The sequence below is a fragment of the Sinohyriopsis cumingii genome, chromosome 6 (assembly GCF_028554795.1).
Source record: "Sinohyriopsis cumingii isolate HCF-2022 chromosome 6, ASM2855479v2, whole genome shotgun sequence".
Classification (NCBI taxonomy): domain Eukaryota; kingdom Metazoa; phylum Mollusca; class Bivalvia; order Unionida; family Unionidae; genus Sinohyriopsis; species Sinohyriopsis cumingii.
In genome coordinates, this window is record NC_142966.1 from 117,374,977 (window position 1) to 117,394,726 (window position 19,750).

Here is a 19,750-nt window from a genome sequence, read left to right on the forward strand (position 1 = left end):
ATGTTTGACAGATTGTCTTTCCATGTGACAACCCTTTGATTGAGCTTCAAATGATACTTGGTCAGTGACAAGTAACAGGGAGGTCATTAGATTTTGCTGCACTACTGACACATCTCCAGTTGCAACTTTTATTAGATCTCAAAGTGTTATTTTGACAGCCCAAGCTCAGTCTCTGCAATAAGCACCTGCACATGATGGTGAGGCTTAGGAAAGAGAATCTGACAATATTTATGATAACTAGACCATTACGATTTACTAGATGATGATGGAGTTTCAGAACTTTAACAGACAATGAGAATGAATTCTTAAGACTTTGTACCAGATGACATTAGCTAGTGACATTTAGAAGATACTGGGAATTTAAAAAAATGAGGATTTAACTTTCATTGATTATTTTGTAACACATTCGGAATTAACACATTACAGGATATTGTGACTCGGATAATTCTGATCTAAAACTGAATTCATGGATTTATCATATAAATGGATTTAAAATATCAAGTTCTTACTATATTTGTGAGATATTACACTCCAGAATACAAGTATACTTTACAGTTTTTTTTATTAATTTTCCTATCTTCCTATCTATCCAGTTGGGTTTACTGATTTTTTCCAAAATGTAACTCTGACTTACTGACAACATATCACCCCTTCAGATGGATCTGACTTCCTAAATACATCCCAACTTAGACACTTTAACCGCTGAAAAAATGCTGTTCATGCCAGTGTCATCCTACAAAAAGCAAATCAGGTTTGTACACATTTAATACAATTTCCCTTTGATCGGGTAACTGATCATTAAGATCAACTGGTATCCAGTACAAATTGTCTAAAATTTACACAGCTCAAGTAAGCAGTTGGTATAACAGTATGTGACACATGACTTATTGCAAGAAACCCAGTAAGTGGTCTATATAACTGTATATGGCCCATGACTTATTGAAAGAAACTCAGTAAGTGGTCTATATAACTGTATATGGCCCATGACTTATTGCAAGAAACTCAGTAAGTGGTCTATATAACTGTATATGGCCCATGACTTATTGCAAGAAACTCAGTAAGTGGTCTATATAACTGTATATGGCCCATGACTTATTGCAAGAAACCCAGTAAGTGGTCTATATATATGGCCCATGACTTATTGCAAGAAACTCAGTAAGTGGTCTATATAACTGTATATGGCCCATGACTTATTGAAAGAAACTCAGTAAGTGGTCTATATAACTGTATATGGCCCATGACTTATTGAAAGAAACTCAGTAAGTGGTCTATATAACTGTATATGGCCCATGACTTATTGAAAGAAACTCAGTAAGTGGTCTATATAACTGTATATGGCCCATGACTTATTGAAAGAAACTCAGTAAGTGGTCTATATAACTGTATATGGCCCATGACTTATTGCAAGAAACTCAGTAAGTGGTCTATATAACTGTATATGGCCCATGACTTATTGCAAGAAACCCAGTAAGTGGTCTATATAACTGTATATGGCCCATGACTTATTGCAAGAAACTCAGTAAGTGGTCTATATAACTGTATATGGCCCATGACTTATTGCAAGAAACCCAGTAAGTGGTCTATATAACTGTATATGGCCCATGACTTATTGCAAGAAACCCAGTAAGTGGTCTATATAACTGTATATGGCCCATGACTTATTGCAAGAAACCCAGTAAGTGGTCTATATAACTGTATATGGCCCATGACTTATTGCAAGAAACTCAGTAAGTGGTCTATATAACTGTATATGGCCCATGACTTATTGCAAGAAACCCAGTAAGTGGTCTATATAACTGTATATGGCCCATGACTTATTGCAAGAAACCCAGTAAGTGGTCTATATAACTGTATATGGCCCATGACTTATTGCAAGAAACTCAGTAAGTGGTCTATATAACTGTATATGGCCCATGACTTATTGCAAGAAACTCAGTAAGTGGTCTATATAACTGTATATGGCCCATGACTTATTGCAAGAAACCCAGTAAGTAGTCTATATAACTGTATATGGCCCATGACTTATTGAAAGAAACCCAGTAAGTGGTCTATATAACTGTATATGGCCCATGACTTATTGAAAGAAACCCAGTAAGTGGTCTATATAACTGTATATGGCCCATGACTTATTGCAAGAAACTCAGTAAGTGGTCTATATAACTGTATATGGCCCATGACTTATTGCAAGAACCCAGTAAGTGGTCTATATAACTGTATATGGCCCATGACTTATTGCAAGAAACTCAGTAAGTGGTCTATATAACTGTATATGGCCCATGACTTATTGAAAGAAACTCAGTAAGTGGTCTATATAACTGTATATGGCCCATGACTTATTGAAAGAAACTCAGTAAGTGGTCTATATAACTGTATATGGCCCATGACTTATTGAAAGAAACTCAGTAAGTGGTCTATATAACTGTATATGGCCCATGACTTATTGAAAGAAACTCAGTAAGTGGTCTATATAACTGTATATGGCCCATGACTTATTGCAAGAAACTCAGTAAGTGGTCTATATAACTGTATATGGCCCATGACTTATTGCAAGAAACCCAGTAAGTGGTCTATATAACTGTATATGGCCCATGACTTATTGCAAGAAACCCAGTAAGTGGTCTATATAACTGTATATGGCCCATGACTTATTGCAAGAAACTCAGTAAGTGGTCTATATAACTGTATATGGCCCATGACTTATTGCAAGAAACCCAGTAAGTGGTCTATATAACTGTATATGGCCCATGACTTATTGCAAGAAACCCAGTAAGTGGTCTATATAACTGTATATGGCCCATGACTTATTGCAAGAAACCCAGTAAGTGGTCTATATAACTGTATATGGCCCATGACTTATTGCAAGAAACTCAGTAAGTGGTCTATATAACTGTATATGGCCCATGACTTATTGCAAGAAACCCAGTAAGTGGTCTATATAACTGTATATGGCCCATGACTTATTGCAAGAAACCCAGTAAGTAGTCTATATAACTGTATATGGCCCATGACTTATTGAAAGAAACCCAGTAAGTGGTCTATATAACTGTATATGGCCCATGACTTATTGCAAGAAACCCAGTAAGTGGTCTATATAACTGTATATGGCCCATGACTTATTGCAAGAAACTCAGTAAGTGGTCTATATAACTGTATATGGCCCATGACTTATTGCAAGAAACCCAGTAAGTGGTCTATATAACTGTATATGGCCCATGACTTATTGCAAGAAACCCAGTAAGTAGTCTATATAACTGTATATGGCCCATGACTTATTGAAAGAAACCCAGTAAGTGGTCTATATAACTGTATATGGCCCATGACTTATTGAAAGAAACTCAGTAAGTGGTCTATATAACTGTATATGGCCCATGACTTATTGCAAGAAACCCAGTAAGTGGTCTATATAACTGTATATGGCCCATGACTTATTGAAAGAAACCCAGTAAGTGGTCTATATAACTGTATATGGCCCATGACTTATTGAAAGAAACCCAGTAAGTGGTCTATATAACTGTATATGGCCCATGACTTATTGAAAGAAACTCAGTAAGTGGTCTATATAACTGTATATGGCCCATGACTTATTGCAAGAAACCCAGTAAGTGGTCTATATAACTGTATATGGCCCATGACTTATTGCAAGAAACCCAGTAAGTGGTCTATATAACTGTATATGGCCCATGACTTATTGAAAGAAACTCAGTAAGTGGTCTATATAACTGTATATGGCCCATGACTTATTGCAAGAAACCCAGTAAGTGGTCTATATATATGGCCCATGACTTATTTACAAAAGCTCAGTATGCAGTCTCTATAAGAGTACATGAATGTACTAATTTACAAGGTACACGTAATCAGAATGGACTTAATGAGGTAAAAATACATGTAGCCAATGGTCAAAATGCATGGACTATAAACTAGCATATTTATCCTTAAAACCTGCTCCCAAAGAACAATTGGATTCAGTCCCCTAGGTATGCAGTTTATTGACTTAGGTAATCGAACATCAAGCACAGACATATTAGGCATTTACTTTTACCTATATACCAGTAATTTACAGATGGGGCCCAGATGGCTAAGTGCTCTAAGGTGCTCATCTTTGCAGATCACTGACAACATCTCACCTCTGTCTGCATGGGTCTGAGTCTCAGCCTTGGCCATCATCAGTATGTGAGAAAACTCTCCATGACTCTTCCTGGGGATTTTCTCCACCAAATATAATGGCCACCACTTATAGCCAATCATGTGCTGAAAAATGGCATTAAACCCATAAGAAGCAAGCATCCAACCAGTTTTTACAGGCCTGTTTTGAGTAATGAATGGCACTGGAACCTAATAATACGGGATGTAATTCATATGTCTTTTTCAAAGATTAAATTTTCATATATGTGTATTTTAATGGGTTTTATTAATAGTGCACAAAAAACAATCTTGATAACATACTACTACTACTACTACTAATAATAATAATAGTTCATGGTATTCATCAAAGTAATGTTATTTTGCAGAAACCATTTTCAGTCAGTGACCATGACCATTCACCTTGAGACTGAAACCCTGTACCCACACCAGAAGTGAACATCAATCTCCAAGTTTAGTAACTTTAGAGGTGGAGAACTTGAGTTCCCATGAAGAACAAATTAACAATATATGGACATGCAGAGGGACAGACAGATGAACGGACATCATAATATGATCCGCATATGTTGATCATAAAAAAATTTGTGAGAGTAGCTGTACAAATGATGTCGTATCATATGCCATATTAAGCAATCAAAGCTATAGAATGAAAAGGGAAATAACTCTAAAAAGAACTGCAGAAGCAAAATGATTTGTTATGTGTCTTACATGACAACCATAACATTTACCAAAATTTCATCACAATCCATTAAATAATACGAGACTAAAAAGATTTTGTCATACTTTGCATTCAGTTGCATGTTTAAAAAAAAGACAATAACTCTAATGAAAATTGTAGGAGGAAAGTGATTTGGCAATATGTTCATCTCCACGGGATGGCCATAATATCTATCTAAGTCTCATGGTAATGAATTAAAAACAGGGTGGGACCTAGTTGTACTAATGAGATTTTACGTTGGATGTACAGACAGATGGGTATGAGGTCCCTATATAGCTATCAGAGAAATAACATACTGCAGCTATTACATATGTAAAGTAAAATATTTATTTTAGTTTCACACACAGTGAACTTGACCTTTGATTTAATCAACTGCCCTTCCTCAACTGTAAAACAACTATTTAGTTGACAACAAAATTGAGTGCAGTAAACTGAAAGAAAATAGATTTATTATCTGGAACCCAAAATGATAATTGCAGTAACTGTGACCTTGACATGACAAATTTGTTATTGTGACCTTGACCTCTCATCACTGAGCTAAAAAAATTATAGGAAGGTGCTTAAGTGAATATTACCTATGACAATTGTTGAAATCAGGATGCAGGGAACTAATAAACTGGAACCAAAAGCATTGCAATGTTTGCTCCAGTAACCATGATTTTTCACAACTCAACTTAAGAATAAAAAAAGAGCTTCTCCTTCCAAGTGTTGGACATGGAATCTTGACTTGTCATGATAAAAGGAAAATCACATTTTCAGATCCTGTGAACTGTACCTCAGACCTGGCAGCACTAAAATCAATAGGCCTCCCACTCAACCCATCAGCAAGCCACATGAAGTTTGAAGAGGAACAAGACCACATCATACTAAAGCTATGTTGTATATGGAAGAATGGATGGAACAGCGCATATCATTATTGATACATCCCCCACATAGCCTACACCTCATGCTGATGAAAGGGATAAAAATGTAATGATACTGTATATATCTCACCCATCCATGCTGTCCCTTACATATTCTTTGCAGCATATCCTTGAGATATTTGTCAAACCTGCAAAAATGGGAAAAAATGTTCTAATTGTGTTAGATCAAAAACCTAGTACAATTAATCTGATTTTTAATACTGAGCATGACATGCTGAAAGTCATTCAAATAATCACTTGTGAAGAGAGATGTAAATATTTTGGCAAATTTCTACTGGGTACCCGTCAATCATAACAATATGTTACCCGATCAAAGGGAAATGGAATTAAATGTGAACCGTAACTGCTTTGTTGTAGGTTCAAATATACCAACCCACATGAAAGGTATAAGCGTAGTTATTGTTAATATAAGTGGCAAAAGAGTGTATCTGAGCATAAAAGAGCAATCTGTATATATTACATGCCAAATTTAGGTTTCAAATTAGGGATGGCATTAATTTGGTATAATAAATCAATATTTGATCATTGTAAAAATAAACAAAATGGATTAAATTACAGCATATGATTTGAGAGTGACTTGCACAAGCACTCAATATCATTAATATTAACAGATCTTGCTCATCACAAAATTCTTTGGACATCTTGAAACTGACTCAAAATCAGATGAAAAATACAGCAGCAAGGGTACTAACAAGTTAGCAAATCAAATGCAGAAGCAACTCATTAATATGACTGGATCTCTCTCTTGACTAAACTTACATGAGATCTGTATCATACAAGCCTATATTCCAGGTTTGATCAAAATGTATAAAAATAATGTGGTCTTTAAATTGTGTTAACAAGCTTAGTCAATCTGGTGCAAGTTCACCTCAATAACTTGTGTGAATCCAGTTCAATATCAAACTCATCCAAGAACTTGATGGTATAAGCCCATATATTCCAAGTTTGATTCAACTCAGATCAGAAATAAACATTCCATAAAGGTAACAAGCTAAGCTAATTAGATAAAAGATCACCTCATTAAGTGTATGCTTGCAGAAATGCTTCTCTGACTTCGCACGCAAATTTTTTTTATCGCATTAGTGCAGTATCATCATTAATTCAGGTAAGAGTCTAATAAATTCTAAACATTATCTAAAGCTCTCTGTTTATGCAGCAGTTTGTTGCGTTAACAAAAGGCTATATGGTGGCAAAACATAAGAAAAGCTCTACCAAACTGAAAGTTGGGAGAAAAAAAAGTTAAAAATAAAAACAGGCAATGCTAAAGATACGTGTTTTTGAGACATTTTCAGCTACCATACTGGAGGCCATATTTTTTTTTTAATCTGAGTTTGATCAAACTGGTAATATGGGTTTAAGTCATCAATATCTTAGTTACTTTCAAAAATGAGTCAGACCAGTGCATATTAATGGGATGATCTTGCATCTCATTGGCTGAGCAAGTTACTATGGAGGCCAAATTATTGATCCGATGTTGATCAAACTTGGGATGTCTGCTTGAACAAGCCTGGCAGTTATATAAGATCAAACTGCTTGTAGATAAACTCATACACCCACGAAACCCACGAAACGTTCTACTGAGAACTCTTATTAAAATACTAACCTAACCATATCAGAGGTGTGCAAAAATTGATGGTGTAGACATTCCATAAGTATATGTGCATGGGTATTCACCAAAACAGTATGATCCTGCTTCTCTTGTATTTCAATGGTCTCATTTTGCTCAACCTCTTTCCAGTCCTTCTCAGCAGACAGTTCTCTGCATATCTATTGAGAAAAGGACCCACCAAATATATTCAAGCCTAATCAGTCTTTAAGCTATACAATATAATAAAGAATGCCTTGAATAATTATTGCCTAGCTTTACAAATGCAGTTTTGAAAGTGTCTCCATAATTTATCTGATAAACCTCTGCTCTGAACACTGAATAAACTATGTGTCCATATGCAATGGATGCCCTCCCATTATGATGTAATTATAGGGCAAAAGTCTACGTCTGACATGTGTTATAACTCCATTAAATTATGCCATAAAACAGTAAATATTTGGTTTCAATCCATACAGTCATAAGGTACTGAGCAGAAACTACATGCAAAAGTTTCAGGTCAAATAGGCACAATAACTCTAAGATTTCCTGGAAAATTGAAAAATCAAACTTTATTAATGTAAAGTCTCAGATTTGAGTCCAATCCATTTTTAAGACCTTCAAAAAATTATTGTGCTGAGACAAAATTATGGGTAAAGTTCTAAGCAAAACAAGAACCCCAACATCTGCCAGAAATGATGAAAACCAAACTGGACCTAGCCCTTTTATATGTAAAAACTTGTGTCAAATATGATTTCAATCTATGAAATCTTCAAATGTTACTCAAAAGAAAACTGAAAGATAATGTTTTAAGTCTAATAGGGACCATTATTCTGTAGTTTTGCTAGGAAATGGTGAGAATTGAACCTGAAATGGATTTTGATAATGTAAAGCCACATAAAAAATTTGATTTAAATCCAAGAAGTTATTCAAAACGATACTGAGCAGAAACCAAACCAAAGGCAAAATTATTTGTCCAACAGGGTCATAACTCTAAAATATTGCCTCAAAATGGTGAAAATTATACTTGACCTAGGTTTTCTTAACGTCAAGCTTGATTTCAACCCATGAAGTCCTTTAAAAGTTCCAGAGTGGAAACAAATTGTTTCTAGTAAAATGTTTCTTCACAAATACTTCCACAGTGGAAACAAATTGTTTCAAGTAAAATGTTTCTTCACAAATACATACCCAATCGTAATCATAATCCAGCCCTCCCAGATAAAACTTAGCTAAAAGTTATCTGATTACAGAAGTGGTGGTTGGGCAGAGTGATCTCCCCTTGATACATGGACTGGTGGCAAATCTCATGAATATCTCAATTACTACTGAAGCAGAAGGCATGCTCTCTATATGGATGTTACTGTGGGGATGATGGAATGGTGTATGTCTATTATGACTGAGTATTTGTGAAGAAAAATGTTAGTAAAAAAAACTGTTTCTTCTTTAAATATGTTACCCAGTCATAACACCTAAGGAGAATAGGTAAGAGGTGGAAGGAGGTACATCCCCATACCCCACAGATGCCATCTCCAGTCCCCTAAGGTATGTGAGACAGCTTCTAGGTAATGTGACTGGAGATGACTCAATCTGTCAGGGTGTGACTTCAGAAAGGGAACATTTTCCTCCCCCAAATTCAGCAGATGTTGTGAAGTCTTATGAAGCTGATTCATTACCTGGAAAGGTGACTTGTTGTGCTACAGACCCCACCAGATCGAGCTGAGCCCATTGGGATATAAAACCTGAGGTAAAAACTGGAGAATGTGGTCTCAGATCTCCATTGTATGGACATCATTTAGAGAACAGTTCTGTCAAAGCTGATGCTTGTGGCAACTGTTCTAACCTTGCAGGTTGAAATGCAAAATAAATTCATCTGAATTGGAGTTATTTATTGATATGTTGTCATTTCACTTTGGTCCACAAGAACTGGTTTTCAACACAAAGGAACTATGATAGGATGGCTTGTCAGAGGTCTGTGTTTGAGTCACGTTCCTTGCTTCCTTTTGTTGGCTTCCTGAATGTCCCTGTATCAGTGTTGCAGTTGAGGGGTGGGAAAATTAATCTTCTTAGTGGCTTGTTTGTGTACTTTGTCGATCTGGCCATTAAAAAAAAATTAGAGAATAATAATTGTGATCCTAGTTTGGCCTCTTGATGATCATTGAGGAAGGTGGCAGTGGAAAGCAGGCATCTCATTCCGCCAATTGTAAATCTGCAGATGCTGTGATGACATTGGCTAAAGTATGTTGAGCAGCTCAGTTCATAACCCAGACCATTATGGAGACCCATCCTTGTACCTTTCAATTCAGAGTAAGAAATAATACAATCTGTTCAGCCTGTTTAATGATAGCCATAAATACAACATACAGCAAACTGCTACCACAATGCAAACTAATTATTGAGTGTCACAGAAAGATGTTCAATCATACAAGTACTGTTCTGTCATCCCCAAAGCTGCAATGTCCTGGTCAAATGTTGAGATTTCAGAATGAAAAAATGGTGTACGGCAGGAGTACATCCACCAACAAAAAGTTGTTGGAAGGAGTTTTGTGAGATAAAGAGATGGTTGATGCTAGGGTCTTGTAATTTATGTAAACAGTTCAAAATGTCTGATTCTTTCAGACTGTAGAAGTAATCTGAAGTTAGATTCTTCCTTTTTTCATTTATATAAGATCAACAGATGCTGGAGCTCTGGTACAGGTGGTTGATAAGGTATGAGGGCAGAATTCCAGAAGTAAAAGGCAGAATACTTCAACAGAAGCTCTAAGGTCGAGTCTTTTTAAAAACAGTGAAATTAAGAAGTGAAGATGGAGCTCAAGAGCAAGCATCATTGTCTGCTCACAACAGACTGATGTCTCATGAGTTGAACTGAGATGGAGCTGGCAAAGAGTGTCATGGTTTGCCACTGACAAAACTTGTTGAGTACCCTGAAGTAGAAATGATGATTTCCAATTGGTCACCAATTAAGGGAGTCCCTTCTAATGACCAAGGGTTGAAAGAATTGAGAGGTGGAATCTGTCAGTGGCCAAGGTACTGAGTACTGTATTGTAAATGGAGAGGTCATATGTGGGTTAGACTGGTTTCCATAATTACCTGTATACACCAGGTTTGAAAGACTGGACGACTGATTTTGATTTCCGAAAACTTATGGAGTTGAGAACTTTGTCCCTGAAGATCCCTTGTAGTAGGCCTAGGCCTGTCGAAACATAAATAGGCCATGTTTGTAAAGGCAGATCTTTGTCTAGATAGAAAGAAAGAAAAGTTGGAAATATAGATGGAGTATGCTTTCCTTGTCAAGTGAGAACTCCAACTTGTATCAATGCTGATTCTGGCTTTTGCAAGGTCTTTTGTAGGGCACCGAGTGGCAGAGTTGTCTAAAGCGCTTTCCGTTATGGATCACTGCCATCTCACCTTTGTCTACACTGGATTGAGTCTCGGATTCAGCCAATGTGGGTATGTGAGAAAGCTTGCCAGTAGCTTCTCGTGGGTTGGTGGTTCTTTCCAGGGTGCTGAAAAATGGCGTTAAACCCCAAAACAACAACAACGTCTTTTGTGGTGACAGCAAGCTTCTTGGCAGGAGAAGCAGTAACTGAGAATTTCATGATTTTTGCTGCCAATCTCTATATCAAAGGGAGATCACTATGCCCCACTGCCATTTAACTTCAGCTCTTTTAGCTTAAATGTTTTATCTGGGAGGGCTGGATTTGTGAAGTATTACGATTGGGCAACATATTTAATGAAGAAACAACATTTATGACATGACATATATGTTATGAGCAGCACTTTATGTACCCTCAATACATAAAGCAGGGGCAAAAAAACAATGCAATATACAACAATGCAATAACCACAAATACTGTCAATAAACACACTGGTGTAAGTTACTGTGAATTAAAAAAAAAGACGTACAAAGCATTTTCGGGGGCAAATTTTGCAAAGAAATTCCATTTGCTACACTGTTCTTTGATAAAGTGAAATGACTAAGTATTAAGATTTAGTTATTCACAAACATGTTATTTTGCTATCATTTCTGGCAGATGTTGGGGTTCTTGTTTTGCTTAGAACTTTACTCATAATTTTGCAATCATGTTAAACCTTAAGTATTTACAAAGTTAAATGATACTAAAATACAATAATTTATACTAATGTGTTAGATAAGGTAGATAACTCCACCTCTCATCTGTACCATACCATCACTGAATATCACAACAGTCTTACAATAAAAAGCCTAAACTATATCAAATAACCTTTCAAACCCTTTTTTGTTTGTGTTTTCAAGGTACTCTAAAGCCAGGATTGTTTTTAAAAAGTTGATTTCTCAAGTACTCCTTCACATTTTAAGGCTGTGCATACCTCAAAAATGGTATTCATCTATTACAAACATTTAAACCCATTATTTTTATAACCATGCCCATACAAACTTATCAACTGAGATACCTTGTTCAGTTCCTCTATCTGCTGGGGGTCTTCTGCTTGTCTGTACTTGTCTATTATATAGAAAGTCAACTTGTCTGTGGTAGCTGGATTACCTAGAATTTTCTGAAATTATAAAATGTATACGTACAAAAGTCCAAGCAAGAAAGAATTATTTAAAACAAATATTATCAGTGAAAATATTCGATGAAAAAGAATTATGAGTGAAATTACAACATTTGAATATGTAAACTCTGTCTCACCATTTTCAGTATCAGCCCGAGCAAGTACCCAGAAGGTAGTGGGAAAACCAGAGGTCAATGCTAGTTGCATAAATGACATGGCCTGTTCATGCTGGTTAAAGGGGAGGGATCTCAACGGGGTTTCCATCCTATGACACCTAGGGATGGGGTAACACAGGGGAAAAGATGCATAACAGAATCTATGCTGATTCCATAAATGAATTTTCCTTGTAATGCCAAGCAAGTGTGTTCATCATGCTCAAGATTTATGGGTTTTTTGTTGATATAAGTGATCCTACAAAGTGATGTAATCTAAGTGAAATGGCACATGTTTAGTTAAAATTTATAACCAGCAAATATTCATATAGTGGTCAGACTAAGGGAGATAACTTGTTATAGTTAATCATTATATCTTAAAGTGAACTGTATGTATGATACCTTTGTGAGAAGAGAGGTGGCATCTTCCAGTCTCTCTAGGTTAAGTTCCAAAAGGCCGGGCGGATCAAGCAGAAGGGCAATACTTCGAATCTGTCTGTCTAGATGTACAGCAAATGACTTGCCTTTGGCCTGTTGGTAAAACTGAAAGAAAAGAAAAAAGAAATCAGAGGCATTCTGGTCATTTGTTGCTACATCAAAACAGAAATAAAACCAAGGAAAAACTCTGAGCATTAATGAATAATGTTAAGAAAAGGAACAAAATGATGACATGTCGGTTGAAGTTATAAAGGCCATTTCTGGGACAATGAGACCTTTAACAGAACCACAATTAATTGGGAAAATCCAAACTGATTACAACCCTCATGAGCAAAGTGTAGGTGTGCGAGTCTGGCCCCTTGAAATAAGGACACATGAGAATTCAGGACAAAGGCAAAGTAAAATCTGTTTCCTTAATTCTCAGGTTCCACTGTCATTATGTCATTTTAATCTCCATTATAGCAGTTCTTTACTCACAAGTCATATATCATTCACAGCAAAATGACGTGCATGAAGCATCACACATGAAACATTTCTGCTGCCAGTATATCATATTCACTATTCAGTGATGATTTCACCCACTGTTTGAAAAGCAACATAAATATATTTTTCCTAACAAATTCCCATACAGAATATACCTAACATTCACAACATACAGGTCTGTTAAATGTGCTCATTCTTAAATTATTATAACCTTTCCTAATCAAATTTTCTTCACTCTGTGCAATTCAAATTTTGATTTAAAAATTACCTTTCTTTTCAGTTATACTGAATGTTAAGTTGATTTGAGTTGTTATCATTCAGCACTGTGTCAATTTAAGATCTCCAAGCCTACTCAGTAAAACAAGTGTTTACAAATAGTCTGTGGTTGTCAAATGCTGATATGCAGAATATAAATATCAGATATGATGCAAGTGCCTTTCTCAAAGGACACAGAGGCAGTCAAATAAGGGTGGCTTGGACAGATATCAAACCAGCAACTCTTGAATCACGAGTGCCATGCTCTACCAACTGAGCTACTGTGGCTCCCAACAAGGTAACCGTCTAAATTCATATCCTGAATCAGAACTAGGCAATGGACATAGAAAATGTCTGCCAAAAATTGTATTACTACACCACGCAAATCGTGCTTTCTAATCTAAGTATGTCATCAATAACTATGCATGAGTTATAGGTCTAAAATAAAACCTAGATTTAATCCCTGCGACCAGAGATCTAAAACTGGCTGTAACTTACCTTTTGGCAGTATGCAGCCCAGTTATAGGCATTAGTTATGGATTTCACATCCCACTGTGAGACAGCCCCTGTACTGGCCTGTACAAGTATGTTGGCAAAGGTATACAGATTTTTCATCACTGTTGACATGGAAGCCATGACCGTATCCAGACTCGGATTATTAGAAGTTATGTCTGCTATATCCTATCCTTTATTCCGAGGAATGCTGTGAACAGATAAAAGACCGCATTAACAATGCTTAAAAATTTAAAAAATAATAGCAACTAGCAGATTTTTACTACTAACTTGAAAATGTGATGGAAGCTGAGAATGCCAATATCAGATTAAGTTGAAACATGTTTCTTTAACAAAATGAATAAAAAATATACTGCACTAATATTGGAAAAGGTGTAGCTCCATTTCATTCAAGATCTTTATTCTTTTAACCAATTTTGGCACCACCTGCTTCCATTGCATTCCAGTCAACTGAAACGAAGGTTAATGGAACTTGAAAACAGGTTCATTCGCTTGTGTGAGAATGTGAATTTATTAGAAAAAAAGACAACTGAGTAAGTAAAGTCCATCTAAAGCAATACAACTAATTTGTAGAAAATACTGAAATTAGTTAAAAGGATGATAAGAATTTTGAATGAAAGAAAGTTATCTAAACACTTTCTTCAATATTAATATATTTTTATTCATTTTGTTTAAGAAACATACTTCAATTTAATCTGATTTAAGCAATCACAACTTCCATCACATTCAAGGCAAATGAAATGTAGGCCAATGAACTCGACACTAGGTCCACTGCTTGTGTGAGGTTTTGAATTTATTAGAAAAAAGACTTTAATTTGTATAAAAATGTCGATATGGACTGCCATATGTAAGATATTTCAGAAAGTTTGACTTCTCGTTACAATGTTAGTCAACATCAGAACACACAACACAGCCCCGTTATTTCAGCAGCAAGAACTTGACTTCCAAAACATAAATATCAGGATAGATTTCTTACATTGTAGGACTATTTATACTAGTCCTACAATGTAAGACACAGCACATGTTTTTGTTTCAGTGCTAAAAAACATAACAAAAACATCGGGCAATGTGTCTTACGTTGCATACCACAGGGGCTCATATCGTTGCTTAGAACTGACCTGTCATACATGTACTATATAACAGTTATTATATAGTACATGTTACTTGTGATCGTCAGGTCAATTTTAAGCAACGATACGAACCCCTGTGAATCAGTGTGATGTATAATAATAATAATAATAATAATGAAGACTTTGTATAGCGCCTAATCTTTAGAAGCTCTAAGCGCTTTACATCATTACACAACACCTGTAAGATAAAAAACATATAATGATATGATTACAAAAACAAACACCATGAAATTAGAAAACATTAAAAAAACATGCTGAGAATATTTAAAGTAGGAAACGGTATCAGGTCTTTAAGTTTGTTCTTGCAGTTGAAATAAGTGAGTTTTGAGAGCCCTCTTGGATGTGATCACTGTGTCTGTGTCTAAGCTCAACAGGCAATTCATTCCACGTTGCTGGGCCCTGGTATGCAAAAGAACACTGTCCATATGACTTTGTTTTCATAGTGGCACTAATAATAATAATAACAATAATGAGGACTTTGTATAGCGCCTAATCTTTAGAAGCTCTAAGAGCTTTACAACATTAGACAACACCAATAAGATAAAAAAACATAATAATATTAATACAAAAACAAACACCAGGAAATTAGAAAAACAGTAAAAAATAAAAAACATGCTGAGAATATTTCAGGAAGGAAACATTATTAGGTCTTTAAGTTTGTTCTTGCAGTCAAAATAAGTGAGTTTTGAGAGCCCTCTTTAATATGATCACTGTGTCTTTGTGTCTAAGTTCAGTGGGCAATTCATTCCACGTTGCTGGGCCTTGGTATGCAAAAGAACGCTGTCCATATGACTTTGTTTTCATAGTGGGAATAATGAGTATACAATTGTCAGAAGAGGAGCGTAAGTATCTTGTTGGTGTGTACACATGGGTGAGGTCAGATAGGTATGTTGGACTAGAGTCTGACGGTGAAACGTAGCACAGAGAACAAATTTTGTGTTTGATTCTGGATTGAATGGATAGCCAGTGTAGGGTACAGAGCAGCGGGGAGGTGTGCTCTGATCGTGGTACTCTAAGTATGATCCGAGCAGCTGTGTTTTGAACTTTCTGGAGTAGATATTGAGATGAACCAGACAGAATTGAGTTACAATAGTCCAGTCTTGAAAGTACTAATGAACATACAAGTGTTTTAGTGGCATCAACTGAAAGATATTTGCGAATTGAGCTGATGCGTCTCAGCTCAAGATATGCAGCTTTGCATATGTTCAAGGTTCATTTCTTTAAAGGAAAAATCGGAACTAAAAAGACTAAATATGCTGTAAAATAGACGCATTACCTGATTTTGCTGAAAATACGGTGTCCTGGTAGTACTAGTATTAGTATCCCTACCATTGATATTACAAAATCGAACCTGGGTGTCCTGCGAATACGAAAATATGTTACACAACTCAATGAACTGCAAACTCACCAAAATGAGGAATTTCGACATCAAACTCTGAAAAAGTAACCTCGTAAGTACTTGATCATTACATAAAAGCAATTCTAATTTTAAAATTCTTTGGAGAAAGTATAATATGCGTCGCCTCATATATACTTCTTGTTCGAAGTTAGGCGCGCTTCTCCAGCCTAAAGAGTTCTCAAGGGAACGCACTTCTTTTAAAGTCTTGGAATTAACGGTTATCATATAAAGAAAATATGAGTATAATAATCAGTATTGACAACAAAAATATTTTTGATTTTTCAAAATCAAATGAAGAAAAAGAAAACATTAATAAAATGTATAATAAATGAGAAATACATTGATTAATAGAAACAGACTTGAGCTACAAGACAGGGAGAAATGTCTATTGCATGTAATTAAACAAACTAGCCATGGGTGGATCCAGGAATATCGTTAAGTGGAAAGTTTTGAGGTGGGTAGTAAACAAGTGGGCAACAGGCATGTGGGATGGTTCTTTGGTGGTGGCCCGGGCGAAGCCCCACCCCACCCTCCTCCCCGATCTAATGCATTGTAGACCGTTTCCAGTGGTTACTTTTAACCATCTAATTTGTATAGAAAACTTACTCTACGAAACATTCCGGTAGATTCGAGCTCATTTTTAGTAGGCGAGCGCTTGTCCCCACCCCCGCCAACAGTTTATTTATTTATTCCTTGTTTTTTTTTTTGTTTTTTTTATTGCATGTAAGTTTATTTATCTTGGATATTTGCAAATTTCCTAATTGATATTTTCCTATTTTAAATTTTGAGAATTTATGGCGATTGTTCACAGTTGAAGAATGGTGAATAAAATGGTGATAAAATTATTATTTTCTGATAATACAAACCCGTTTGTTTGTACCCCCCCCCCCATTGACTTAAATAACAAAAACCTTTAATGTGATAAAAAAAAGTGCAAGGAACTTAATCAATTCATTCACTGATTTATAGTTTCTAACTGACTCTGAGACTGCGCGTTTCATGCTTAAGTGAAGTCTTCAGTGTATAGACGGACATGCTCGGATCCATTTCCAGTTTCTGGACGAGTCCATTTTTCAGCAAAGGGGTGTATTACTATTTCAGATGTACATATATAAGTCGTCTGCTTCCGATATTTACAATGTCGAATCAAGCAAAGGAAAATAATGACGACTACAAATTTGCTTTTCATGTGGATTTAACAAGCGGTTTAATTTCTATGTACATACATGCAGAGGGATATAATTCCAAATTCTCAACGTTATGTAATTTACACAATTATTCAGCAGTTACCGAACAGGATCAACCACGTCATTATGTTGTCTGATGGAAATAAACTAGCCTATAGTGCACGCAGTCTAGCGCCGTATTAGTATGGAAAGTCCGTTAAGCATGAAGGACGGTACTAATTATACGGAAGAACTGTGAAGCAGTCTAGAAATGGGTGAAGAAATAATAGAGTATTTACAGGTTTGGTGGTCCATAATTGGTTAATAATGAAAATTAAAATTTTAGGAAAAATATCTTTTGAGAGCTTATCCTATATGTAATGTAACAAAAATATTGACAAATTTCTACTGATGCAATTTTAGCATTTTTACAGGCTTGACTCAGGAGTACTCAATACTGAAAGTAGCACCTGATTCATTTGGTGCAGAATCAATAACACGTGTTTCATGCACATGTATGTAAACAAATTGCCGCGGGTCATATGGTGTTCTCCACACATAAGCTTGCACCAAGGTTAGATGTGCACGAAAAATTATAGGTGTCATTATCAGCACCCATAAATTTTAAGTTATTGAATTTTGAATATGATAGTGTTTCCATATGTTTACCATTGGAGTGGAATTAGTACCGTGAGTCCTGAAATGGTGCAGGGAATGCCACCATTAGTGAATATTGATGAGTGTAAACGTAAGAAAAATACACACTTAAATCACAGACCATTGTAATTCTATCATTATAGTAAGTTAATGTCAGAGAATCCCCCCAAAAGGGAAGTATATATATATATATATATATATATATATATATATATATATATATATATATATATATATATATATATATATATATATATACAGCCTCGTTTTCGCGATACATTCATATTCATGAGGATCTCATTAAGAACAGACTATTACAATGAATAAACGTTATTAATAATAAAATATCTATATCTCCTAAATCATAACCAACACATAGAAATGTAATAAACATGGCAAGAAATGCATACAGCATGCTACCATCAATTTTCTACATCAATATAAAGCCATCAACGGTGAATTACATAAAACCGATAATTTTCTATAACCAAACACTGTATTATTTTCCAGAATTTTAAACTTCAAGAATGCAAGGCGTTTAAAATACAGACACAATTTCAAATCTGACTTATGTTATTTACTACTTACCCCTATGGCTGTAGTAAGCTGTCTACTATATACACTAGCAGCAGAGGGGCTGTACAGACCGAAACTTTTTGCACAATAAACCCCTCCAGGAAACTATTCCTCGATAGAGGGCTTATTTCGACGAAATAAACCCTTCTATTCAGAATACAGGACAAAAAAAAATGTCCCCCGAAAACTCGAAGAGTTTCCAGGGACAAACTCGTTGAGTTTGCACTGACAACTTGGGTTACTTCAATAAATCTGAAACAGTTTCCGTGGCGGGGTCGTTATTGAAAAATCCATGGGTCGGGTCCATCCCCTCTGCTGCTCTGGGAAATGAGTTTCCAAGGGAAAACATTTTTATGTTAGCGGAATTAAATCATTGACAAATAAATAATGGCAAATATTGGAGAAGCACATACGACTAGATTAGCTCGAGAACGTCTCGAAGCAATTCAGAAATTTCTTCCTGTCCGTGATAGTGTCAGACAAAAATTACAACTAAGACAGCAAGCACGGGAAGGCTTTGCAGAGACTACGGAGGAATTATTTAAACCCGTGACCAAAGCTACTGAAAAATCCGCAGCTGTTACCAAAGAGGCTTTAATAGAGCAAAGGAAAATTTTACAGGATATTTCAGCTGGACTTAAACCCCCGCCTCCACCCGATGAAGTTGTTGTGTCAGTACCTGCTGGTAAGCGAGTAACAGGGAGAATTACTGACCCCGCCAAAAGATTTACGCCGGATTATATTGAACTTCTTAAAAATGTACCAGAAGAGAAATTACCTGAGACAATACTGTTAGGATTGATTAGAAGAGATGTGTCTTTAAACCCAGAACACGGTTCTATGACAGATGATAATTTTATCAAATATTCGTATCGTATACGTGAAAATAAAAAACAAATCAGCAGGGACGATACAAAATACGATAGACTTGTAGATGCTATACGTAAACTTGAAATTCCACCATCGCAACCTCAAGAAGAAAAATCACCGTTGCAACACACAGAACGACAACAATATCCTTCACGGCGAAGAGCAATAGATCCTGACCTAACTCCGTTAAGTGAATACGAGGCTGCATCTGA

General features: G+C 35.9%; 1 protein-coding gene across 4 annotated transcripts in view; it reads right to left on the reverse strand.

The window, feature by feature from the left end:
* LOC149797810 (uncharacterized) overlaps positions 1 to 19,750 on the reverse strand; it is an 85,800-nt gene that overhangs the window by 16,925 nt on the left and 49,125 nt on the right. For 2 of the 4 annotated variants that reach the window (XM_089962799.1, XM_089962796.1), the window contains exons 1-6: positions 16,279 to 16,436; positions 13,726 to 13,930; positions 12,454 to 12,594; positions 11,798 to 11,899; positions 7,385 to 7,548; positions 5,852 to 5,909 (exon numbers count right to left, since the gene is read on the reverse strand). In XM_089962799.1, the coding sequence (XP_089818925.1) occupies positions 5,852 to 5,909; positions 7,385 to 7,548; positions 11,798 to 11,899; positions 12,454 to 12,594; positions 13,726 to 13,863 (603 nt within the window). In that variant the 5' untranslated portion in view covers positions 13,864 to 13,930; positions 16,279 to 16,436. Of the gene's footprint in view, positions 1 to 5,851; positions 5,910 to 7,384; positions 7,549 to 11,797; positions 11,900 to 12,453; positions 12,595 to 13,725; positions 13,931 to 16,146; positions 16,437 to 19,750 lie in introns of those variants that run through there. The other 2 variants (XM_089962797.1, XM_089962798.1) reach the window with 2 other exon arrangements.